Source organism: Nematostella vectensis, chromosome 15 (genome assembly GCF_932526225.1).
Source record: "Nematostella vectensis chromosome 15, jaNemVect1.1, whole genome shotgun sequence".
Classification (NCBI taxonomy): domain Eukaryota; kingdom Metazoa; phylum Cnidaria; class Anthozoa; order Actiniaria; family Edwardsiidae; genus Nematostella; species Nematostella vectensis.
The window spans coordinates 1,909,909-1,936,000 of NC_064048.1; the positions used below are offsets into that span (position 1 = coordinate 1,909,909).

Here is a 26,092-nt window from a genome sequence, read left to right on the forward strand (position 1 = left end):
TTATAACCACACTCCAAACTTGGTTGCTATAGTTTTACATCTTCAACCATAAATCAAGGGTTCTGTTTTCGAAAATTTGCTTTTATTACAAAAAAGTCAAGTCTAGTTGAGGTATACACTTCCCATAGGATCTTATACAACATCATCAATATTCTCATATGAGAGTGTTCAAAATCAATTAAACTTGGTACCATAGTTTTGTAAGGCTAGAGCTACCTTTTGTCAAAATTTGAGATCCGCCAGGTTTCCAGGGGGGGAAGTTATGGCTTGTTGATAAATCGACCATCATGGAGGTATTCGCGCCATGATGATGATGACGACGACGACAACGACGAGGACGACGACGACGGCGACGTCGTGATTATTCGCGGGATAAAGTGCAACACCATGATTTTAATAATTGGACATTTACTTTAAACTAGCTACTCTATGGAGATGCATAAAAGACTGAATTGATCTGAATTACTCTTGATTTTATATTTACAATATGCTATATACAATAAACAAAAGTGAGTACAAAAGTAGGACGACGTCATTATGTCGTCATGTGACGTTAGCATTAGCAAAATGCGAGTTAATGTTTCCATATATTTTCAAATTAAGCTCAAAAGTCGATTATTTATTTGTTTGTCGTCGTTTTGACCGAGGGAGAAGTCGGGCTCTGATCAGAAATTAAGCCAACTTTGCTCGCTAATATCTAAATTACATATCTTCTAAATTTCTTTAAAATTTGGAATTAAGCTTTTAGTCAGATGAACTCCTTGTATGCAGAATCTTGAGCTTATATATTGAGAATTGGAAAATTTCATGTTATTTTTTTCCTCTGTCAAGGTGAGCTCGGCTCGGATTGAAAAATACCCGAATCCACGCTATCAGCACGTGTCCCGTGCCAACCTCTAGATGTCCAAAGCAACCGATTTGTGATCGACGCTGACGTCAGTTCTTTTACAATCATGGCGCCGTTAGACATCAAATACTTGTCTATGAGTAACGCAGAGTGAGTAGCGCCACTCATCTCACAGGCGTCACTTATAGACTTCACAGAGAGAAGCGGCATCTTAGCCTCGAGCTGGTCCAAGAAGGCCATAGTCGGGGAGGGCTGCCTGCGAAGGCACTCTATTTGCACGGTGCTCAGGCTTTCAAGGCATTGCTGGACCACGTTGTTGAATTTCTCAGGGTCCTGATCTAGTTCCATGGCCATGTCGCGGCGGATGCTGAATGGGAGGTCGACAAGGAGATACATGGTCTCGTGTGTGGTCTGACTTGCGCACAAACCTGTCAGCAACACGTATTGTTAATGTTAAAATTTTTCAAGAAGTCCTGATAAGTAACACTTTTAACCAACAGCTAGAACAGGTGATCCAATCACGTGCTCGTAATCACACGATCAAAAAGGCATTTTTCAAGTCAGGACTGCCTACCTTTCTGTAACAAAACAGCGACGTCATTCCGATCAATGCCTGACAAAGTGTTGACCAGCTCATTTGTTGTGATGCCCGGCCTCTCTTCGGCTAATCGATCAAGCATCGCTGCCGTTGGCGAAGGCTGTCTCTCCCAGCAACGAATCTGAGCCATCTTGTAACCAAACACACTGGACAGTTGGCGCCAGTCATTCCCAAAAGCCATCTTACGGTCAAGACAGACCGAGATCTCTTGCAATAGCCTGGTGCCTAGAAGTTCATTCAGCAGGGTACCTTCCTCACCTGAAACAAAAATATAATCAAAGGCTCTGTGAGCCAACTCGTGAATATAATCAAAGGCTCTGTGAGCCAACTCGTGAATATAATCAAAGGCTCTGTGAGCCAACTCGTGAATATAATCAAAGGCTCTGTGAGCCAACTCGTGAATATAATCAAAGGCTCTGTGAGCCAACTCGTGAATATAATCAAAGGCTCTGTGAGCCAACTCGTGAATATAATCAAAGGCTTTGTGAGCCAACTCGTGAATATAATCAAAAGCTCTGTGAGCCAACTCGTGAATATAATCAAAGGCTCTGTGAGCCAACTCGTGAATATAATCAAAGGCTCTGTGAGCCAACTCGTGAATATAATCAAAGGCTCTGTGAGCCAACTCGGGAATATAATCAAAGGCTCTGTGAGCCAACTCGTGAATATAATCAAAGGCTCTGTGAGCCAACTCGTGAATATAATCAAAGGCTCTGTGAGCCAACTCGTGAATATAATCAAAGGCTCTGTGAGCCAACTCGTGAATATAATCAAAGGCTCTGTGAGCCAACTCGTGAATGCAAAATAATTTTCCTTGTTATTTTCTTATGTGCATAAAATATACAGGATACTGTACTAGCGTGTGTAGTGGCGCTATAGGGGAGAGGGAAGGAGTCCGTAGACGAGAGAAAAAAAGCGCAGGCTATATATACGGTACTAAACAAAGTAACAAATATGAACATATCAAAGATACCCTGAGAGTAAATAAAAACGTCCTTCTTCACGTTTTTTCCCTACGTATTGACACATGAAGTACAGTATAATCAATTATTATTATTAAAAAGCAAAAAAAAAAAAAAAAAATACGTGGAAACAGTGTTTATAAAATACGGAGACGAAAAAAAGCCCAAACCACTTAACTACCGTGCGCAAAATTTGAGAAAATTGACATTTCAAAGCCCAAAAATTTGTTTCGTTTTCTATGGAGTAACCCATCATATAAGAACCTTTTGATTTTTTTGGTTTAGTGGTTCTTATATTTTGGTGTATTAAAATCCAAAATTTATGCCTTTGGTTCTGGAATCACTAGGTTCTTACACGCGGGTTTTTACTGTTCCATTTGCCAATCGCCTTTTTCACTAACGTTTTATGAAACATGTGTATATAATCTACGGCTTGTATTGACTATATCGGTCACAATTCGATTACAAATGTCCTTTAACACTTTTAAAGTTTAAGCTGAAGTTGATATTAATAGATGATCCAAGGATTGCTGTGTTGTGAAAATACAGAAGGCCCACAAAAAGTTCCAACGATGGAGTGACGTCGAAGTCCCAACAACAACCCGTCCATGATTCATATTCCCCGAGTTGAAAATGAAATCAAAAGTTTTACAAGCCTGTTCGTGGAGGTCCGCCCCTCTGCCCAGTTCTGACTAAAATTTCAGATAAATATAATTACAGCAGATTACAGGCGGAGGTAATAAGCATGAAAATTCTCTCACTTCCTAGGTTGGTTGTGCGTCTAGGCTCTATACAAGTTTCTATTTCGTCTATTTCCATATGATTGGTAAATGTTGAGGGATGTTTTCAAGTTAATGGTCATGTGGCATAGAGTAAGAACCCAAAATTTGTATAAAGAAATGAAGCATCATTTGATAGTGCAGTAGTTCCAATCACATTGGATTGTAATGAGATTGAATTTTAAGGGAAATGACCCAGTAAATACCCACGTATATTCATTCATTGGCAGTCCGTCGAGGCGACGATGACTGTTCTATTGTGTTGGTCCTTTGATCTTAACTCTCCATGCTGGACGATCCCGAGCAGTGGTTTGCCAAGAGTTTGAGCTTATATCCCTCCACTTCAAAACAAAAAGCCCAAGTTGTCGTGGTCTTGTACCAGAACAATGAATACAATACACCAAAAACTGGAATTCGACTCTGCCAAATTTCCGTCTTTACTAAGACAGAGTCAGGGCAGAGTCTAACCTGAAGAAGAGTCGACTTCCAGTTTTTGGTGTATTGTCTAAATTCTGGATATACATGTAAAATCTGAGTGACTATTATTGCCTGGTGTAAAAGAATATAAACAGCCTGATCTGTAAAAAGGTACTCCGATTTATAAGTTCCTATTCAGCATGGTTTTGAAGTTTCCAGGTTTTTATACGCAGGTGTTCACTGTAATTATTCCATTTTGCATTAAAAGGTGTTCTTTATTTGAAGTCCATATATCATTGCCACAAAAGTCCATATGTCATTGCCACAAAACGCGATCTAAAATAACCACAACTATTTCAAATAAGGTTGCACTTGGAAAATCTGTCTATTTTAACCCGCAGTGCTTCATGTGTATCAAGTAAAGAAGCAAATAAGATCACATTGGTGTGGTTTCTACCGTGAGTAAGTCATTAGGTGTGTTTACAGGTGTGTTTGTCGGGAAAGCATTTGTCACATTCATCAAGTTTTTATGGTTTCTGTCCTGAGTGAATCCTTTAGCCTGCTTGCAGGCGGTATTCGGTGTTTTCATCGCTTAAAACCCTCTCTTTTAGGTGATCGGACGCCATCTTTTGTTTTAGGCTGCGTGGTTCCTGGGGGCGAGCGCAAAAACGGAGGCAGGCTAGGCTTCCTTTTCCTTTCCCTCTGCCCTCCGTCCGTTTTTGCGCTCGCTCCCAGGAACCACGCGGCTTAAAATACAAGATGGCACCCGGTCACCGACCGAAGAGGGTTTTCCGCGATGATAACACCAAGTACAGCCTGCAAGCAGGCTATTAATCCTTAGGTGTGTTTTCAGGTTCCCAGATTGGGTAAAGCACATGCCTCATTCATCACATTTGTATGGTTTCTGTCCTGAATGAATCATTAAGTGTGTTTTCAGGTCTCCAGATTGGTTAAAGCACTTGCCGCATTCATCACATTTGTATGGTTTATGTCTTGAGTGAATCCATAGGTGTCTCTTCAGGTCTGCATGTCGGGTAAAGCCTTTGTCACACACATCAAATTTCTATGGTTTCTGTCCTGAGGGAATCCTTAGGTGTGACTTTAGGTGTGCTTTTCGAGTAAAGCATTTCCCACATTAATCACATTCGTATGGTTTCTGTCCTGAGCGAATCATTAGGTGTGTCTTCAGGTGTGCTTTTCGAGTAAAGCACTTCCCACATTAATCACATTTGTATGGTTTCTGTCCTGAGCGAATCATTAGGTGTGTCTTCAGGTGTGCTTTTCGAGTAAAGCATTTCCCACATTAATCACATTTTTATGGTTTCTGTCATGAGCGAATCATTAGGTGTGTCTTCAGGTGTGTTTTTCGAGTAAAGCACTCCTCGACGGGATCGCCACCTTATCGTTGTGAGGGTGTTTGTGTGTTCCAATGACCTCTAGAGCTATGTCGGCGGGAGTATTTTACTCCTGGCAGGGACACCCATGCCGAACAGGTCGAAAGGTAGGGGCCAGACGAAGAGTGATCCACTGGTCCTCCAGATTGGGGGTTGGGCAAAGGGTTGATAACCCTCTCCCATAAAAAAAATAGCTTATCACAGAAACCAGAAGCAGAGCAAATTCACTTGGGAAGACCGTGGCTGCATCTCATGAAAGAGATTGTATGACGCGCAGAGGCCAAAGCCATCCGGACGCCCCTGGGCTGACTAAACCATTGGTTCACCCAAAACATGCAATGAGAATAGGTAATTGGAATGTCAGGACATTATATATTAGCGGCAATGTTTCCCAAGCAGCGAGGGAAATGGGCAAGAGAGACATCGACATCATGGGAATCAGTGAAACTCACTGGACAGGCCAAGGGAAAATGCATCTGAGAGATGGCGAGACGCTGGTTTATTCTGGAAGGGAAGATAACATCCATAGAGAGGGAGTAGGGATCCTCATGTCCAAAATGCGGCGGCTTGTTTAATAGAATGGACTCCTTGGAACGAGAGAATGATTCAAGCAAGATTCTACTCCAGGCACATTAAATTGACCATCATTCACATATACGCGCCTACAGAGGATGCAGACGAACATTTAAAAGATGAGTTCTATACACGGCTGCAGGAGGTACTAGATAGCAGAAATCAACACGACATGTTAATCATCACTGGTGATATGAATGCAAAGGTTGGCGACCAAAACTGGGACTATGAAAGAGTCATGGGGAAGCATGGATTGGGAGTTCGAAATGACAATGGAGAAAGATTATGTGAATTGTGCGACCTTAACGAACTTGTCATAACTGGGACGCTGTTCCCACATAGAACCATTCACAAGGCAACTTGGATTTCACCAGATGGAAAGACAAAGAACCAGATAGACCATGTTTTGGTAAATGAGAGGTTTAGGAATTCAGTAAAAGACACAAGGGTTTTTAGATCAGCGGACGTAGGAAGTGATCACTACTTGGTGTGTGCAACTGTAAAGCTAAGGTTAAGGAAAGATCCAAAACGGAAGGGTAACATCAGAGTGAAATGTGATACATCTAAATTGACGGAGAAAGAGGTAAGGAACACATTTAACATCAAATTAAGGAATCGGTTCCAAGCATTGGAGCAAGAGGACGAAGAAGAGAGAGGGGAAGAAGTAGTAGATGCAAAGGAAGAAGTGGAAAGGGACTTTATTATAATGAAAAAGGCACTCTTGGAAGTTGCAGAGACAGTTTTAGGTAAGCCACGAAAGAAGAACAAACCATGGATTAGCGGAGAGTCTTGGAATCTGATAGATGAAAGACAACAGATGAATGAGAAAATATTGAGTACACGATCGGAGAGAGTTAAGGGGCAATTGAGGAAAAAGTACAGAGAAAAGACAGAGAAGTGAAGCGAAGTTTGAAGGCAGACAAAAAGAAATGGTTAGAGGAGATAGCATCTGAAGCTGAAAAGGCGGCGCGAAGCCAACATATGAAGACCTTATATATGGATTGACGAAGAAACTATGTAACGAGAGACCTAGGCACAGCACCGCAGTGTTGGATAAGGACGGTAACCTTCTCAGTAAAAAAGAGGAAATACAGAGGAGATGGACAGAACATTTTAGGGAAGTATTAAAAAAAGAGCAACCAGATAACCCCATAGAACCGGAGGATGAAGTTGAATTTGAATTCGGAGAATTGATAGAGGAAATATCCGTCAATGAACCAACTTTCGGAGAAGTAAAAGATACAATCACAACACTAAAGAATGGAAAATCGCCGGGCATAGATAATATCACAGCTGAGTTGCTGAAGGCAGACCCAGAATTCCCGGCCGAGCGAGTGCATAAGCTACTTGTAAAAGTGTGGAGGCATGAAACCATCCCAAATGACTGGAAGAAAGGGCTTATAATAAAGCTACCAAAGAAAGGAAATTTGAAAGAATGTAAGAACTCACGAGGAATCACCTTATTGTACATCGTAGGGAAGATACTTGGAAGAATTGTTATTGACAGGATACGAAACGGAGTTGACAAAAAGTTGAGAAAAGAGCAGGCTGGCTATAGAAGAGGGAGAGGAACTACGGAGCAAGTATTTATATAGAGAAACATTAATAGAGCAAGTGAATGAGTGGCAGGCAACTTTGTATGTTAATTTCATAGACTTTGAGAAAGCCTTCGATTCAGTCCATCGTGAGAGTTTGTGGGTAATTATGGAAAAGTATGGAGTTCCAGAGAAGATTATACGCATTGTGAGGCTGTTTTATGAAGATTTCCAGTGTGCGGTCGAAGATCAGGGTGAAACAGGAGAATGGTTCAACATAAAGACGGGGGTAAAGCAAGGCTGCAATATGTAGGGCTTTATGTTTCTTTTGGTCATGGACTGGATATTGCGAAGGTCAGTTGGAAAAGGAGAAAATGGAATACGATGGAAATGTACATCTAAACTGGACGATCTAGACTTTGCGGACGACATAGCATTGCTTTCCTCAACAAAACATCATATTCAGGAGAAGACAGCAAAGCTGGACGGCAAGGCTAGGCGAGCGGGATTGAAAATAAACTTAGAGAAGACGAAGATGCTAAGGATAAATGCCAAACAGCATGGAAATATTGTGATCAATGGAAAAGAAATCGAAGACGTCAGCGAGTTTACGTACCTAGGAGCAAAAGTTTGCAGAGAGGGTGGTGGAATGAAAGATCTCAGAAATAGATTATCAAAAGCAAGGAGTGTGTACACAAGGCTGAAACGAATATGGAACTCAAAGAAGATCACGATACGGACAAAGATAAAGATTTACAAGTCGTTGGTACTTTCGGTTTTATTGTACGGTTGCGAGACGTGGAAGATGAACAAGAAAGATGATAAATTGCTAGATGTATTCCAACAGAAGTGTTTGAGAAGGATATTGAAGATTAGTTGGGAAGACCATCTAACGAATGAATAGGTACAGAGAAGAGCTGGAGTACATCAATTGAGCAGTGAAGTGAAGAGACGGCGATGGAAAATAATCGGACACGTGTTGAGACAAGGAAGAGAAAATGACTGCAGCGTAGCATTAACTTGGACACCATAAGGCAGAAGGAAACAGGGAAGACCCAAAACAACATGGCGAAGGACTGTGGAAAGGGAGAGAGGCGAGGCGGGGTGGAGGAACTGGGACGAGGTGCGGTCAAAAGCAGCAGACAGGGAAAAGTGGAAAAGCACTGTGAAGGCCCTATGTGCCACACGGCACGAGGAGGACAGATGACAGATGATGACTTCCCACATTCATCACATTTGTACGGTTTCTCTCCTGAGTGAATCATTAAGTGTGTCTTTAGGTATGTTTTCGAGTAAAGCACTTGCCACATACATCACATTCGTGTGGTTTCTGTCCTGAGTGAGTCATTAGGTGTCTCTTTAAGTTTCCAGAATCGGAAAAGCAATTGCCACATTCATCACATTCGAACGGTTCCTCTCCTGAGTGAATCATCAGGTGTGTCTTTAGGTGTGCTTTTCGAGTAAAGCATTTCCCACATTCATCACATTTGTATGGTTTCTGGACTGAGTGAATCCTTATCCTAGGTGTCTTTTTAAGTTTCCAGACTCGGAAAAGCGCTTGCCACATTCATCACATTCGTATGGTTTTTGTCCTGAGTGAATCATCAGGTGTGTCTTTAGTTGTGATTTTAGAGTAAAGCACTTGCCACATTCATCACATTCGTGTGGTTTCTGTCCTGAGTGAATCATCAGGTGTCTTTTTAAGTTTCCAGAATCGGAAAAGCAATTGCCACATTCATCACATTCGAACGGTTCCTCTCCTGAGTGAATCATCAGGTGTGTCTTTAGGTGTGCTTTTCGAGTAAAGCATTTCCCACATTCATCACATTTGTATGGTTTCTGGACTGAGTGAATCCTTATCCTAGGTGTCTTTTTAAGTTTCCAGACTCGGAAAAGCGCTTGCCACATTCATCACATTCGTATGGTTTTTGTCCTGAGTGAATCATCAGGTGTGTCTTTAGTTGTGCTTTTAGAGTAAAGCACTTGCCACATACATCACATTTGTATGGTTTCTGACCTGTGTGAATCATTAGGTGTCTTTTTAAGTTTCCAGACTCGGAAAAGCACTCGACACATTCATCACATTCGTATGGTTTTTGTCTTGAGTGAATCATCAGGTGTTTCTTTAGTTGTGCCTTTAGAGTAAAGCACTTGCCACATACATCACATTTGTAAGGTTTCTGTCCTGTGTCAATCATTAGGTGCCTTTTAAGTTTACAGATTCGGAAAAGCACTTGCCACATTTATCACATTCGTACGGTTTCTGTCCTGTGTGAATCATTAGGTGTGTATTAAGGTTTGCTTTTCGAGTTAAGCACTTTCCACATACATCACATTTGTATGGTTTCTATCCTAAATGAATCATAAGGTGTGTCTTTAAGTGTGCTTTTCGAGTAAAGCACTTCTCACATTAATCACATTCGTATGATTTCTGTCCTGAGTAAATCATCAGGTGTGTCTTTAGGTGTGCTTTTCGAGTAAAGCATTTCACACATTCATCACGTTTGTATGGTTTCTCACCTTAGGAAAAGCACTTGCCACATTCATCACATTTGTACGGTTTCTCTCCTGAGTGAATCATTAAGTGTGTCTTTAGGTATGTTTTTGAGTAAAGCATTTGCCACATACATCATATTTGTATGGGTTCTGTCATGACTGAATCATTAAGTGTGTTTTCAGGTCTCCAGATTGGTTAAAGCACTTGCCACATTCATCACATTTGTATGGTTTATGTCCTGAGTGAATCCATAGGTGTCTTTTCAGGTCTGCATGTCGGGTAAAGCCTTTGTCACACACATCAAATTTGTAAGGTTTCTGTCCTGAGTGAATCATTAGGCGTGTCTTCAGGTGTGCTTTTCGAGTAAAGCACTTCCCACATTCATCACATTCGTACAGTACGGTTCCTCTCTTGAGTGAATCATCAGGTGCGTCTTTAGGTGTGCTTTTCGAGTAAAGCACTTGCCACATACATCACATTCGTATGGTTTTTGTCCTGAGTGAATCATCAGGTGTTTCTTTAGTTGTTCTTTTAGAGTAAAGCACTTGCCACATACATCACATTTGTATGGTTTCTGTCCTTTATGAATCATTAGGTGTCTTTTTAAGTTTCCAGATTCGGAAAAACACTTGCCACATTCATCACATTCGTACGGTTTCTGTCCTGAGTGAATCATCAAGTGTCTTTTTAAGTTTCCAGATTCGGAAAAACACTTGCCACATTCATCACATTCGTACGGTTTCTGTCCTGAGTGAATCATCAGGTGCGTCTTTAGGTGTGATTTTAGAGTAAAGCACTTGCCACATTCATCACATTCGTGTGGTTTCTGTCCTGAGTGAATCATCAGGTGTCTTTTTAAGTTTCCAGATTCGGAAAAACACTTGCCACATTCATCACATTCGTACGGTTTCTGTCCTGAGTGAATCATCAGGTGCGTCTTTAGGTGTGATTTTCGAGTAAAGCACTTGCCACATTTATCACATTTGTATGGCTTCTCACTTGAATTCAACGCTTTTGATGTCTCCTCTGCAATACTTTTCAAATCAAAAAGTTCTGGTTCAATTTTTATTTCCTGCTTGCAGACCAAATCTTTGACCAAAAATTGGAATTCGTTGGACGGTTGTTTTATATGTTTCTTCTCTGACATAATTTCCTCCTGACTTTTATCTCCCATAACACTTCTTTAATTGCAACAACTGAGGCTAAAATTACTCTACTCCTGTCCCTGAAAAAAAAAATGATGATTTATTAAAGTGTTTTTGACACATGGGATAGTCATAATAAAAGTTGAATAAAAAATAACAGGATCAAAGAAAGCAGAAAAATTGCAGGTTTAGTTTCAAACATTGTAAATTTTAAACACATGAAATTCACTTCAAAGTTATCAGAAAAAAAAACACAACACTACACTTGATATATCATCTAATTAAATAAAATATAAATTGAAGTCAATCAAGAATCAAGTCATTCCATTTGCTTTGATTTGTGTTCAAAATTGGACATTGTGAAACAGAAAAGTCTGGTAAATACATTCTTATTTAACACATTGACCCTCCAGCCCGCCTATATAGGCAGTGATAAGTAAGAAAAAATACATCAATGCAAAATAAACACAGTGAGACCAAAATACTCAGTCATTAGTTTACCGGATAAGTGGCCTTGAATATATCCATTCAAACGTCAAACAAGGTGATAGGAAAGACTGTTCGTCAAAAAAATATTTCATGTTCTTAGACAAATATCAAATCAAACAAGTAAAACTCAATACAGACAAACCTTAAACTACATAAGAACCCAAAAGCGAGAGTGCAGCAGCTATATTTAACAAATAGATCTTGTTTTTGCATGCGTCTTTCCTCTAATACATGGACAGATGACGTCACAGCATGTCATGAAAAGGAAGTATGCAACAAGATGCAGTCGAGTTGCATTTCTGCACATTTCTGCACATGTAACACAAATGTGCTAAAATATATAACTTTACATATCCAAAATTTATATATATGCTGACAGCAGGACTAAGGCCAAGGACACTAATAATACTAGAATGAATCCCCAATTCCAAGTACAAGTATGCAAAATAGACTCTTACAAATTTTTGTTTATTCCAGGCCATGAAAACATTTTACACATTCCTGATCACTTTACACCTGTTTTCAAATGTCTGCGGAATCCTGGGTTTCCAGTGTTCTGTCATTCGACAGTCATTCAACAAGGCTAGTACTTCATGGATGTCATAAGCATTCTCATATTAGAGACAATCTCCCAATGGAGTTCCTAAAATCACACTACATGAAATATAAACGCAAGAAGGAGATTCTGATGTACTAAGCAATTTGCAAATGCTGGGAAAACTTAAACAAAAAGAAACTCAAACAAACCTCATAGGAGTGATTGTCAAAATACCACATACTCGACAGCTTGAAACTAACGAGAAAAATGCCTAAGGAACACATTGAGTATAAGTACAGTAAACTTGGCTGAGTATAAGTACAGTAAACTTGGCTGAGTATAAGTGCAGTAAACTTTGCCTGAGTATAAGTGCAGTAAACTTTGCCTGAGTATAAGTACAGTAAACTTTGCCTGAGTATAAGTACAGTAAACTTTGCCTGAGTATAAGTACAGTAAACTTGGCTGAGTATAAGTACGGTAAACTTTGCCTGAGTATAAGTACAGTAAACTTTGCCTGAGTATAAGTACAGTAAACTTGGCTGAGTATAAGTACGGTAAACTTTGCCTGAGTATAAGTACGGTAAACTTGCCTGAGTATAAGTACAGTAAACTTGGCTGAGTATAAGTACAGTAAACTTGCCTGAGTATAAGTACAGTAAACTTTGCCTGAGTATAAGTGCAGTAAACTTTGCCTGAGTATAAGTACGGTAAACTTGCCTGAGTATAAGTACAGTAAACTTGCCTGAGTATAAGTGCAGTAAACTTGCCTGAGTATAAGTACAGTAAACTTGCCTGAGTATAAGTACAGTAAACTTTGCCTGAGTATAAGTACAGTAAACTTTGCCTGAGTATAAGTACAGTAAACTTTGCCTGAGTATAAGTACAGTAAACTTGCCTGAGTATAAGTACAGTAAACTTGGCTGAGTATAAGTGCAGTAAACTTTGCCTGAGTATAAGTGCAGTAAACTTTGCCTGAGTATAAGTGCAGTAAACTTGCCTGAGTATAAGTACGGTAAACTTGCCTGAGTATGAGTACAGTAAACTTTGCCTGAGTATAAGTACAGTAAACTTGCCTGAGTATAATAATAATAATAATAATAATGCTCGTTTATTTCAACCGTTTGCAGTTCTTTTACAACTGAATTACCGGTAGGGTCAGCTAACTACAAAATACATTACACCATACATAATTCATAATAACATTAAATCCCCAGCATATTGCGCTGAGACGAATTTGGAAAAACGGTCCGTGCGACCCGGAACCACACTATGTGAGCGCTTAGATCTTAGGGAGTATGGCGAGTTGGAGGATATAAGTCTGCTTGACACTAGGGGGTATAAGACGCTCCCCTGTTTGATATTGCTTATGAATTTTCTGCACACATTGTGACGCCGCACCTCTAAAGAAGACAAGCATGCGTGTTCGAGGGCGTCCTCGTAGCTAAGGCCACTACCGAAAATTATTCCTAGAGATCTTTTTTGAATTCTTTCTAAGGCAGCACATAGGTATTGCGGAAGGTTGGAAAAGACAACGCAGGCATACTCTAAGATGGACCTTATAAGAGAACAGTACACAGACACTAAATCCCCTTCTGAGACACCACATGATTTTAGTTTTCTGAGTGCATAGAGACGACAGTTTGACTTTTTGATCACATAGTCACAGTAAGTACAGTAAACTTGGCTGAGTATAAGTGCAGTAAACTTTGCCTGAGTATAAGTACAGTAAACTTTGCCTGAGTATAAGTACGGTAAACTTTGCCTGAGTATAAGTGCAGTAAACTTGCCTGAGTATAAGTACAGTAAACTTTGCCTGAGTATAAGTACAGTAAACTTGGCTGAGTATAAGTACGGTAAACTTTGCCTGAGTATAAGTACGGTAAACTTTGCCTGAGTATAAGTACAGTAAACTTTGCCTGAGTATAAGTACAGTAAACTTGCCTGAGTATAAGTACAGTAAACTTTGCCTGAGTATAAGTACGGTAAACTTTGCCTGAGTATAAGTACGGTAAACTTTGCCTGAGTATAAGTGCAGTAAACTTTGCCTAAGTATAAGTGCAGTAAACTTGCCTGAGTATAAGTACAGTAAACTTTGCCTGAGTATAAGTGCAGTAAACTTTGCCTGAGTATAAGTGCAGTAAACTTTGCCTGAGTATAAGTACAGTAAACTTTGCCTGAGTATAAGTACGGTAAACTTTGCCTGAGTATAAGTACAGTAAACTTTGCCTGAGTATAAGTACAGTAAACTTGCCTGAGTATAAGTACGGTAAACTTGCCTGAGTATAAGTACAGTAAACTTGCCTGAGTATAAGTACAGCAAACTTGCCTGAGTATAAGTGCAGTAAACTTTGCCTGAGTATAAGTGCAGTAAACTTGCCTGAGTATAAGTACAGTAAACTTGCCTGAGTATAAGTACAGTAAACTTGCCTGAGTATAAGTGCAGTAAACTTTGCCTGAGTATAAGTGCAGTAAACTTGCCTGAGTATAAGTACAGTAAACTTGGCTGAGTATAAGTACAGTAAACTTTGCCTGAGTATAAGTACAGTAAACTTGGCTGAGTATAAGTACGGTAAACTTTGCCTGAGTATAAGTACGGTAAACTTTGCCTGAGTATAAGTACAGTAAACTTTGCCTGAGTATAAGTACAGTAAACTTGCCTGAGTATAAAGGCAGTAAACTTGCCTGAGTATAAGTACAGTAAACTTTGCCTGAGTATAAGTACAGCAAACTTGCCTGAGTATAAGTGCAGTAAACTTTGCCTGAGTATAAGTGCAGTAAACTTGCCTGAGTATAAGTACAGTAAACTTTGCCTGAGTATAAGTACAGCAAACTTGCCTGAGTATAAGTGCAGTAAACTTTGCCTGAGTATAAGTGCAGTAAACTTGCCTGAGTATAAGTACAGTAAACTTGCCTGAGTATAAGTACAGTAAACTTGCCTGAGTATAAGTACAGTAAACTTTGCCTGAGTATAAGTACGGTAAACTTTGCCTGAGTATAAGTGCAGTAAACTTGCCTGAGTATAAGTACAGTAAACTTTGCCTGAGTATAAGTACAGTAAACTTGGCTGAGTATAAGTACGGTAAACTTTGCCTGAGTATAAGTACGGTAAACTTTGCCTGAGTATAAGTACAGTAAACTTTGCCTGAGTATAAGTACAGTAAACTTGCCTGAGTATAAGTGCAGTAAACTTGCCTGAGTATAAGTACAGTAAACTTTGCCTGAGTATAAGTACAGCAAACTTGCCTGAGTAAAAGTACAGTAAACTTGCCTGAGTATAAGTACAGTAAACTTGCCTGAGTATAAGTACAGTAAACTTTGCCTGAGTATAAGTACAGTAAACTTTGCCTGAGTATAAGTACAGTAAACTTTGCCTGAGTATAAGTGCAGTAAACTTGCCTGAGTATAAGTGCAGTAAACTTTGCCTGAGTATAAGTGCAGTAAACTTGCCTGAGTATAAGTACAGTAAACTTGCCTGAGTATAAGTACAGTAAACTTGCCTGAGTATGAGTACAGTAAACTTTGCCTGAGTATAAGTGCAGTAAACTTGCCTGAGTATGAGTGCAGTAAACTTGCCTGAGTATAAGTGCAGTAAACTTGCCTGAGTATAAGTAAAGTAAACTTGCCTGAGTATAAGTGCAGTAAACTTGCCTGAGTATAAGTGCAGTAAACTTGCCTGAGTATAAGTACAGTAAACTTGCCTGAGTATAAGTGCAGTAAACTTGCCTGAGTATAAGTGCAGTAAACTTGGCTGAGTATAAGTACAGTAAACTTGGCTGAGTATAAGTACAGTAAACTTGGCTGAGTATAAGTACAGTAAACTTTGCCTGAGTATAAGTGCAGTAAACTTTGCTGAGTATAAGTACAGTAAACTTGACTGAGTATAAGTACAGTAAACTTGCCTGAGTATAAGTACAGTAAACTTTGCCTGAGTATAAGTACAGTAAACTTGCCTGAGTATAAGTACAGTAAACTTGCCTGAGTATAAGTACAGTAAACTTGCCTGAGTATAAGTACAGTAAACTTGGCTGAGTATAAGTGCAGTAAACTTTGCCTGAGTATAAGTACAGTAAACTTTGCCTGAGTATAAGTACAGTAAACTTGCCTGAGTATAAGTGCAGTAAACTTGCCTGAGTATAAGTGCAGTAAACTTTGCCTGAGTATAAGTACAGTAAACTTGGCTGAGTATAAGTACAGTAAACTTTGCCTGAGTATAAGTACAGTAAACTTGGCTGAGTATAAGTACAGTAAACTTGGCTGAGTATAAGTACAGTAAACTTTGCCTGAGTATAAGTGCAGTAAACTTTGCTGAGTATAAGTACAGTAAATTTTGCCTGAGTATAAGTACAGTAAACTTGCCTGAGTATAAGTACAGTAAACTTGCCTGAGTATAAGTGCAGTAAACTTTGCCTGAGTATAAGTACAGTAAACTTTGCCTGAGTATAAGTACGGTAAACTTTGCCTGAGTATAAGTGCAGTAAACTTGCCTGAGTATAAGTACAGTAAACTTGCCTGAGTATAAGTACAGTAAACTTGCCTGAGTATAAGTACAGTAAACTTGCCTGAGTATAAGTACAGTAAACTTTGCCTGAGTATAAGTACAGTAAACTTTGCCTGAGTATAAGTGCAGTAAACTTGCCTGAGTATAAGTACGGTAAACTTGCCTGAGTATAAGTACAGTAAACTTTGCCTGAGTATAAGTGCAGTAAACTTGCCTGAGTATAAGTACAGTAAACTTTGCCTGAGTATAAGTACAGTAAACTTGCCTGAGTATAAGTACAGTAAACTTGCCTGAGTATAAGTACAGTAAACTTGCCTGAGTATAAGTACAGTAAACTTGCCTGAGTATGAGTACAGTAAACTTTGCCTGAGTATAAGTACAGTAAACTTTGCCTGAGTATAAGTACAGTAAACTTTGCCTGAGTATAAGTACAGTAAACTTGCCTGAGTATAAGTGCAGTAAACTTGCCTGAGTATAAGTGCAGTAAACTTTGCCTGAGTATAAGTACAGTAAACTTTGCCTGAGTATAAGTGCAGTAAACTTGCCTGAGTATAAGTACAGTAAACTTTGCCTGAGTATAAGTACAGTAAACTTGCCTGAGTATAAGTACAGTAAACTTGCCTGAGTATAAGTACAGTAAACTTGCCTGAGTATAAGTACAGTAAACTTGCCTGAGTATGAGTACAGTAAACTTTGCCTGAGTATAAGTACAGTAAACTTTGCCTGAGTATAAGTACAGTAAACTTTGCCTGAGTATAAGTACAGTAAACTTGCCTGAGTATAAGTGCAGTAAACTTGCCTGAGTATAAGTGCAGTAAACTTTGCCTGAGTATAAGTACAGTAAACTTTGCCTGAGTATAAGTGCAGTAAACTTGCCTGAGTATAAGTGCAGTAAACTTGCCTGAGTATAAGTGCAGTAAACTTGCCTGAGTATAAGTACAGTAAACTTGCCTGAGTATAAGTACAGTAAACTTGCCTGAGTATAAGTACAGTAAACTTGCCTGAGTATAAGTACAGTAAACTTTGCCTGAGTATAAGTACAGTAAACTTTGCCTGAGTATAAGTACAGTAAACTTTGCCTGAGTATAAGTGCAGTAAACTTGCCTGAGTATAAGTACAGTAAACTTGCCTGAGTATAAGTACAGTAAACTTTGCCTGAGTATAAGTACAGTAAACTTTGCCTGAGTATAAGTACAGTAAACTTTGCCTGAGTATAAGTACAGTAAACTTTGCCTGAGTATAAGTACAGTAAACTTTGCCTGAGTATAAGTACAGTAAACTTTGCCTGAGTATAAGTACAGTAAACTTGCCTGAGTATAAGTACAGTAAACTTGCCTGAGTATAAGTACAGTAAACTTTGCCTAAGTATAAGTACAGTAAACTTGCCTGAGTATAAGTACAGTAAACTTTGCTTGAGTATAAGTACAGTAAACTTTGCCTGAGTATAAGTACAGTAAACTTTGCCTGAGTATAAGTGCAGTAAACTTGCCTGAGTATAAGTACAGTAAACTTTGCCTGAGTATAAGTACAGTAAACTTTGCCTGAGTATAAGTGCAGTAAACTTGCCTGAGTATAAGTACAGTAAACTTTGCCTGAGTATAAGTACAGTAAACTTTGCCTGAGTATAAGTACAGTAAACTTGCCTGAGTATAAGTACAGTAAACTTGCCTGAGTATAAGTGCAGTAAACTTTGCCTGAGTATAAGTACAGTAAACTTGCCTGAGTATAAGTGCAGTAAACTTTGCCTGAGTATAAGTACAGTAAACTTGGCTGAGTATAAGTACGGTAAACTTTGCCTGAGTATAAGTACAGTAAACTTTGCCTGAGTATAAATACAGTAAATTTTGCCTGAGTATAAGTGCAGTAAACTTTGCCTGAGTATAAGTACAGTAAACTTGCCTGAGTATAAGTACAGTAAACTTTGCCTGAGTATAAGTACAGTAAACTTTGCCTGAGTATAAGTACAGTAAACTTTGCCTGAGTATAAGTGCAGTAAACTTGCCTGAGTATAAATACAGTAAACTTCCTGAGTATAAGTACAGTAAACTTTGCCTGAGTATAAGTACAGTAAACTTTGCCTGAGTATAAGTACAGTAAACTTTGCCTGAGTATAAGTACAGTAAACTTTGCCTGAGTATAAGTACAGTAAACTTTGCCTGAGTATAAGTGCAGTAAACTTGCCTGAGTATAAGTACAGTAAACTTTGCCTGAGTATAAGTACAGTAAACTTTGCCTGAGTATAAGTACAGTAAACTTTGCCTGAGTATAAGTACAGTAAACTTTGCCTGAGTATAAGTGCAGGACTTTTTGAAAAGTGACGACTTTGGCGATTACACCCCGGAGGCTAAGACGAGTTTTACTGTATTAACTCTAAAGCGAGTAGAATCAAAAAGCCCAAACTGTCGCGATCTCGTACCAGAACAATGAATACAATACACCAAAAACTGTAAATCGACTCTGACAAATTTTAGTCTTTAATAAGACTTCTTCAGGGCAGACTGAAGAAGGTGAATCGTAACAAGCTTATTTTCATCAGAATAGTGGCGTGAGACGCAAAAGCATTACAACTGACAAAAACGCGCATTTTCTAGAATAGCGCGCGCTATGGATAAAAAGAATTCATACATCTCTACGTGGGCTCCTACTACAAAAAAAGTCATCACTATTAAGACCCTGCGGATAGATAGACTTAAGCCGATAAGCCCACTGGCCTTCCCTTTCCCTAAGCTGACCCTCAGAGTTACACTTATCTATAAGTTGTACCATAACATTATAACCTAACCTAAATGATTGTCGCAATGAAAATGTTGATAGATAAGGTCATCCTTAACTCTTTCACTAACCGGTAAACTAGGGTGCTTATTAACCTACTTTTATGATTATTAAAACGCTTCCTAAAACTATTGATAGTAGACCCTACGTATTGCTTGCTACACATAGAGCAAGTAATTAGATAAACAACAAAATCTGAGTTACAGTCCAAGTCAAAATTAATGACATATTTCTTATTAGTAACTGTACTGCGAAACTCCCGCCCTTTTACCGCCCTTTTGGACAAACGTGGTAAGTTAACAGGTAATTATATTCCCACTGAGGACCTTGTGGACTTAGCTCGCATTGTACTGGAGAATAATAACTTAGTATTTAATAAGAAGCATTATTTACAGGTATTAGGTATGGCTATAGGTACTAGAATGGTACCATCATATGCTAATCTTTTTATGGCTAAAGTGGAAAAGGAAATCATAGACTCTTCTCCAGTTAAGCCTTATTTATGGCGTAGGTATATCGATGACATTTTCATGATCTGGACTGAAGGTGAGGACGCTCTGAGAGAGTTTATGGCTCACATGAACTCTATACATAGAACTATAAAATTTACGTTTGAGTGGTCTACTAATCAGGTAAATTTTTTGGATGTTTCACTTACTCTTAGGGATGGGTTTATCTCTACAGATCTGTATAGTAAGCCTACTGATAAGCATCAATATCTTTTTCATACGTCCTGTCATCCGTCTGCTTGTAAGAAAGGCATTCCTTTTGGGCAGGCACTACGTATTAGAGTTACAAGGTTATTTAGTTGATAGGGGTTATGACAGCAGGTTTGTGGGGAGGGAAGCTGACCGGGTTAGACGTATTCCTAGGGACGACACATTGAAAGACAGGCGTAAAGGTAAGAATGATCGTGTACCTTTTGTAGTCACTTTTCATCCAGCTTTACCTAATTTACCTGGTATTCTTTGTAATTTACAGCCAGTTCTAGAATTTTCTAGTAGATGTAGGGGTGCTATTGGTAGGGTACCTATGGTGGCTTATAGGAAACCTAGGAGTTTAAAGGATATGCTGGTGCACTCCTCTCTTAAAGAGGATAGTACTCAGGTTAGAGGTTGTGGTAAGTGTGGCGGTAAAAGGTGTAGGGTGTGTAACTTTCTTAAGACAGGGCGGGAGTTTCGCTGTACAGTTACTAATAAGAAATATGTCATTAATTTTGACTTGGACTGTAACTCAGATTTTGTTGTTTATCTAATTACTTGCTCTATGTATAGCAAGCAATACATAGGGTCTACTATCAATAGTTTTAGGAAGCGTTTTAATAATCATAAAAGTAGGTTAAATAAGCACCCTAGTTTACCGGTAAGTGAAAGAGTTAAGGATGACCTTATCTATCAACATTTTCATTGCGACAATCATTTAGGTCTTAATAACGTTATGGTACAACTTATAGAAAAGTGTAACTCTGAGGGTCAGCTCAGGGAAAGGGAAGGCCAGTGGGCTTATCGGCTTAAGTCTATCTACCCGCGGGGTCTTAATAGTGATGACTTTTTTTGTAGTAGGAACCCACGTAGAGATGTATAAATTCTTTTATTTATAGCGCGCGCTATTCTAGAAAATGGGCGTTTTTGTCAGTTGTAATGCTTTTGTGTCTCGCGCCACTATTCTGATGTAAATAAGCTTGTTACGATTCACCTTCTTCAGTCTGCCCTGAAGAAGTCTTATTAAAGACGAAAATTTGGCAGAGTCGATTTCCAGTTTTTGGTGTATTGCACTCTAAAGCGAGAGTGTAGCAGCTATATACATAACAACAGAGTCCAAGAGGATAAAACAACCACAGAAAGAACGTAATCACAGACTAATACTATCCCAGAATCGGTAAAAATGGTAAAAGAGAGTAGATTATACCAACCTTCTCACCACGCGACTCGTCCGCCATTTTGATCTTTTTTGTGAAACAAACAGGCAGCCCAACAAGGATTCTTTTTGTGATCAATATGTCAGACGGGACTCCTGTGGAATCCTCACGAACACGGCGAGAGTTGAGACTCAAACTCTTCCAGTTTTAGCCTGCAATTGCCCGCAAGCGTTTCTGTGGAGTTTTAGCGAGAAGGGGGAAGGGTCTTCCCGCTTGCTACGCAGGCTATTCGAGTTCTCCTTTCACTGTTCTGCTGTCTTTTTCTTTTACTCTTTCGCGATTTAGACACATAAGATTTATACAACTTTTTTTTCAAAAGCAACAGCAACCCGGGCATAAAAAAAAAGAATGAACGCGAATTCGAGCTATAAAATTATTTTTATCAACGGAGGTGTGTATGATGAAAAAAGATTTTAATATATTAAGTCACTCTATAATTATTCTGCTCTAAAGCGAAAAACAAGCTGTTAACCCCATCCCCCACTCCTACAAAAAACAACTTCTCCACTTTTGCGCGCCACAGGAGTCCCGAAAGCCAACTGGAAGCTAACCAATCACTGTGAAAATGAAATGAACTAGAAATCGGAGCGACCTTCATGGACTTCTGCGTTTTTTTGAGTATGCACGATTTCAGCTTCCCACTTTTGTTTTTTTCTTTCTTCACCCAAATAGGACCGGGGGTAACGATTTCTCTCGCTGGCTGTTGATGATGGTGATAACATTACAGGGGCGGATCCAGCTCCCGACATGAAGGGGGGGGGGATATAAAACTAGGATGAATTAGTTAATTTTACATATAAAGAAAATTTTGCCAGAAATTTTCGTTTTTGCCAAACGCGGTCACTTCCATATAAGGAAACTAATACATTCCTTATTTGGAAAAACTTCTTGATATTTGTCATTTTTAAGGTTGCCGTATCGCAGGTGCTTCGTAAACTTTATGACTTGTAATCAGAAGAGAAAAACAGTGACTGTGACCATCTGTAGTCAAGGGGGGTCTCTAAAGAGAAACTAAGATTCCTCGGTACCAGACCCCCTTCATATGGTTGCGTCCGGAAGCACGCAAAGGGGAGGGGGCCCACCATACCGTCGCCATCATATGGGAACCGCCACATCATGGGGCTAGAAACTTCATTCATACCTGAGGTAAAAGTAATACGTGGTGTAGCGGGTTCACGTTTCAGCTCATGCGTAATCCGGCGATTTCCGAATTTCAGAAGTATATCCCAGAGCTCGCTATTTCGCTTCTTGAGTTCAGAAGCCAAGGTCACGTGGATGTCACGTGGGCATTCACGTGATGAGTTCAACACCAGTGACGCCATATCCGGAAGAGATTTAGATCGACGTCTAGACCTTGAAGATGCTATAGTCTTCAGCAAACCGTTGGCTGAATAAAAAAATAGAATATAATAATTTAGAAAAAGGTGTGCAGTACGATTGCTAAGGTTTCAAACACGCACACACCTCAGGCGCGTAACCCCCACCTTCTCTTGGCCGTCAAAAAGTGGGTCATTCCTTATAGGGAATCTTCAAATACTATGCTTTTTCTTTGGTCTCACTCATATCTGAGCTTTAGCACATTTCGAAATATTTGTGGAGGGGGGCACGATACAGAAACATAAGGAAATATTGGGGGCACAGCCACGTTCCTACTGGTCATTTCTTTATAATGTTTGAAAATATTTGAAAATGAGGTGTTTGCGCAATGATACTAGAACATGATCCTGCCGCCTCGCCAATTTAATTTTCATTCATATCAATCCTGACATTCATCAGTTACCCTGCACTGATCGTACCTTCAAGCTTAACGACCAGCAAGTCAAGCAAAGCGTCTCTGTACTCTGTTTCATCCATCTCAACCTTGAACACAAAGGTCCTCTTCGCAGCGAGCTGGACGAGCTCTTCCGTGACTAAAACCCTATAGAGCGCGTCACGCAATGTGCCGTCACGGTACCTGGGACAGATAAGGAAGATGAACAAGGGCCGGTTCCTAGAAAGCAGGTTAGCGCTAACCTAAGACTGAATACGGCTTTCTCTACATTGGTTTGGATAAAAGGGTCATCCCTGGGTAAACGTTAACTTGATTTCTAGGTACGCGGCCCTGAGCAACAGCACGTACACCTGTGGGGTTCACAGGCCCGTAAACCGGGGGGGTTCAAAGGCCCGTACACCAGGGGGGTTCACAGGCCCGTACACCGGGGGGGTTCACAGGCCCGTACACCGGGGGGGTTCACAGGCCCGGACACCAAGGGTTCACAGGCCCGTACACCGGGGGGGTTTACAGGGTACGCCCCCCCTTCCCAACCAGCAGCCAAAAAATGGGTTAGTTTTTATGGGAGGAAGAAATAAGGAACGGACAAATAGAAAATTAGACAATTGAAGGGGTGGTGGGTGAGGGAAAAATCATAAACGATGAAAACCCTGGGAAAAAATGCATGCAGCCCAAACAGAAAAACATGCGTACAACAGTTTAAAATATTCATGCATGTCTTACGAGAAATAAAACATGCAGGACTGAAACCTCCCCCTCTTCAATTTTTTAATGGCCTGTCCCTAACCTGCGTGCATCTGGTACTGACATCCGGTCCTGACATCCGGTAATGACATCCGGTACTGCCATTGGTAATTACCGTCTAACCAAAGATTAGCGCGCGACGTACCGGATGTAACCAGGCGAAGGGGAAACGGGGGAAGAGGTGAAAGGGAGACGAATAGAATTCATTTTCACCTTTTCCAAAACTCGCGTAAAGCATCAAGATCGTTGGCTTGGAACACTATTGTGATGGAGCCTTTCGATAGGGTCTTCATCAGGATACCCGTAGGAAGAACCACGGTGGTCACTAGGTGCGCTAAGGTGTCTGGGTCATCCTTGTATCGATTGAGAATGTAGCCACAACCTAGGTACCAGGCCCCTCTACCGGCAAGCTCAAGGACGACACGTGCAGAAAGCTCTAGAATATTAGGAACCATATTAGGAATCATATAAAAGACACAGGCCAGTAGCTAGGATTTTGAGCAGGAGGGACAGTTTGTTTACCATAAAGCGACCATCAAGCGCGTACACAGGGTACGCGCGCACACCCCCCCGCCCCCTTGGCGGCCAAAAAGCGGCTCATTTCTTTATAAGGAATTTCCATGATACCTATGACTACGTACCCCCTCCCCCTTCCCTCCCCCTCCCCCCCTCCCTCCCCCTCCCCCTCCCCCATCGGCCAATCATGGGAACCATTTTCTTTTAGCGGATCTTCCAGTCCAGTGGGAGGGTTCTTCCGAAAACATGAAAAAATTTGGTTTAAAGTGAAAACCCGTAGCTCAAGTAAGAGGAGGTTCTATAGGGTTGGATTGAAAATTTCTGCTCATAGTGGTTTTATTCTGCTGATGCCATATACACATAAATCCTGAAAAGCCAGGGTTGAAGGATATCGCAGAGACGTTAGATCTAGTTCTCGTTGTTAAAATCCGATAGTGTTATGAGGGAAAGAAAAAACAGGATCCTTTAGACAGAATATCTAATTATGAAGTAATGCATCTCATATGCTTCCTTCTAAGATTTCTTCGCTATAAAAAAAAAACGCCGACTTTAGAGGGTTGCAATTTCTCTCCCCCCCCCCCTTCCCTTCGCATTTCACCCATTTTCGGCCTAATGAAATTCCCTTCAATGTACTAGCAGACTGTTATTTTATGGAACTCACCACCATGCTTCCTAGACTCGTGTGAATGAGTACCTGTAGGTATAAAAAGGACAGAGGACATAATCATCATCATCATCATCATCATCATCAACAACAACAAAAACAACAACAACAGAGTCATCATCACCACCAAGCAGTAATGAATAACAGAGAGTAAGTACGCAGCTGCTTTGTCTCCTATTATCTTTGTTCTACAAAGGAGTTCTTTTGTCTCTATTCTTCTCGTTCTTTGTGTCGAGGTGCGGATATTGTCCATTTGCCCAATCAAATTGCAGCTTGTAAGAGCTGCGTGCGGACATAACAGACTGCTGTATTTTAGTATCATAGTTAACTATGATTTTAATAATCAAAATGTTGATAATTAACCCCCAAAAACATTTCTGACGAAAGAAAAGTACATAAACATACCCTTTACCCAACTTTACTGTTTACATGCTCCTCACCGTGTGAACTGTCACCTTCTAGGCTGTTCTTTGCGATAGTGTTATTATTCGGATCTTGATTACACGATTGTTTCTTCCTTATATCCAACAAAGACTGCGCGAAGACCCTCCTTTCTAGCTCAAATTCTTCAACTTTCTTCACCAAAGCAAAATGCTTCAACTGCATTAGCAAAAACTTCAGAATGTCTAGATTATCTGCATTCATTCTTTTACAGTCCTCAAGCTCACAAAAGAATTCTAGAACACCTTCAATGGCATCGCGCTTGGCCCGAGGAATAAAGTCTGCTGCGAGGAATTTCATACCTCGGCAGTCCTCATCTGTTAATTGTTGCGCTAACTGTAGAAGGAACACTCTGTATTTAGACACTGGTTCCTCCATAACTGAGGCAAGAGACGTGGCGTGTTATTTAACAATGTCAATATCTAGAATCATATGAAGCTATTGATTTGCATTCCGCGTTCCATTCCGCTTGACTGTCGACCATTCAAGCAAACAATATACACACGAGCTTGCTGTGGCAAAACAAACGCGTAGCTTGCAAGGTGGCGATTACAGAAAGCGAGAAAAAATTGGAGCGAGCGGCCAGGGGAGACTTGGGTTAAAAGAGGGAACGAAGCTTCCCTCCTCCCTCCCGGCCGAGAAAACTCTTGACTCATCTGTGCATCCCCTCGGCAATTCCAGGGTACGCTTCTGTTATGTTAAAACTAAACACGCCTCTACCCATATACTTTTACGTCTTCAAAAACTACATACGTTGCATTGATATCGACTGCTCGCATCTCAGATAATATAGGAGAAGCATGGAGTACACCTTTTTTTTCATAAGAACCTTTTTTATAAGAACGTCCAGCCTTAGATTTCACACAATTTTAAGAATATGCTAAGAACATGCCGAGGTTCAATGTCAGAAAAAATATTACTTTTTTAGTTCTGATACGTTCTAAAATGCAGAATGAAATTGTGCTCATAATGACAACCTTATATATAATTCTAT

At 40.0% G+C, this 26,092-nt stretch overlaps 2 protein-coding genes across 4 annotated transcripts; both read right to left on the minus strand.

Moving 5' to 3' along the window:
* Positions 1-699: 699 nt before the first annotated feature.
* Positions 700-25,820, minus strand: LOC5502777. Its single transcript, XM_032371089.2, has 7 exons — positions 25,098-25,820; positions 24,655-24,687; positions 23,691-23,913; positions 22,759-22,916; positions 22,104-22,349; positions 1,422-1,703; positions 700-1,275 (listed from the first exon to the last, which is right to left on the minus strand). Exons 1-7 carry the CDS (start codon positions 25,474-25,476, stop codon positions 827-829), a joined length of 1,770 nt encoding a protein of 589 aa, XP_032226980.2. The 5' UTR covers positions 25,477-25,820; the 3' UTR covers positions 700-826.
* LOC125560766 (zinc finger protein 239-like) lies at positions 9,707-22,076 on the minus strand. Of its 3 annotated transcripts, XM_048723113.1 has the most exons (4): positions 20,957-22,076; positions 11,249-11,304; positions 10,027-10,827; positions 9,707-9,937 (listed from the first exon to the last, which is right to left on the minus strand). In XM_048723113.1, exons 3-4 carry the CDS (start codon positions 10,774-10,776, stop codon positions 9,755-9,757), a joined length of 933 nt encoding a protein of 310 aa, XP_048579070.1. In that variant the 5' UTR covers positions 10,777-10,827; positions 11,249-11,304; positions 20,957-22,076; the 3' UTR covers positions 9,707-9,754. The 3 variants fall into 3 exon arrangements, with proteins under 3 accessions (XP_048579070.1, XP_048579068.1, XP_048579069.1); XM_048723111.1 differs by lacking the exon at positions 11,249-11,304; XM_048723112.1 differs by lacking the exon at positions 20,957-22,076 and having other exon boundaries at positions 11,249-12,115.
* Positions 25,821-26,092: the final 272 nt, after the last annotated feature.

Coding starts and splice junctions, on each gene's coding strand:
- LOC125560766 (XM_048723111.1), bottom strand. CDS start 10,776: ATGGGAGATAAAAGTCAGGAGGAAATTATGTCAGAGAAGAAACATATA. Junction 9,938..10,026: donor CACACCTAAAGACGCACCTG/ATGATTCACTCA, acceptor AAGACACGCCTA/ATGATTCACTCAGGACAGAA.
- LOC5502777 (XM_032371089.2), bottom strand. CDS start 25,476: ATGGAGGAACCAGTGTCTAAATACAGAGTGTTCCTTCTACAGTTAGCG. Junction 24,688..25,097: donor AGAAGGTGACAGTTCACACG/GTGAGGAGCATG, acceptor TTATACCTACAG/GTACTCATTCACACGAGTCT. Junction 22,917..23,690: donor TTACGCGAGTTTTGGAAAAG/GTGAAAATGAAT, acceptor TATCTGTCCCAG/GTACCGTGACGGCACATTGC.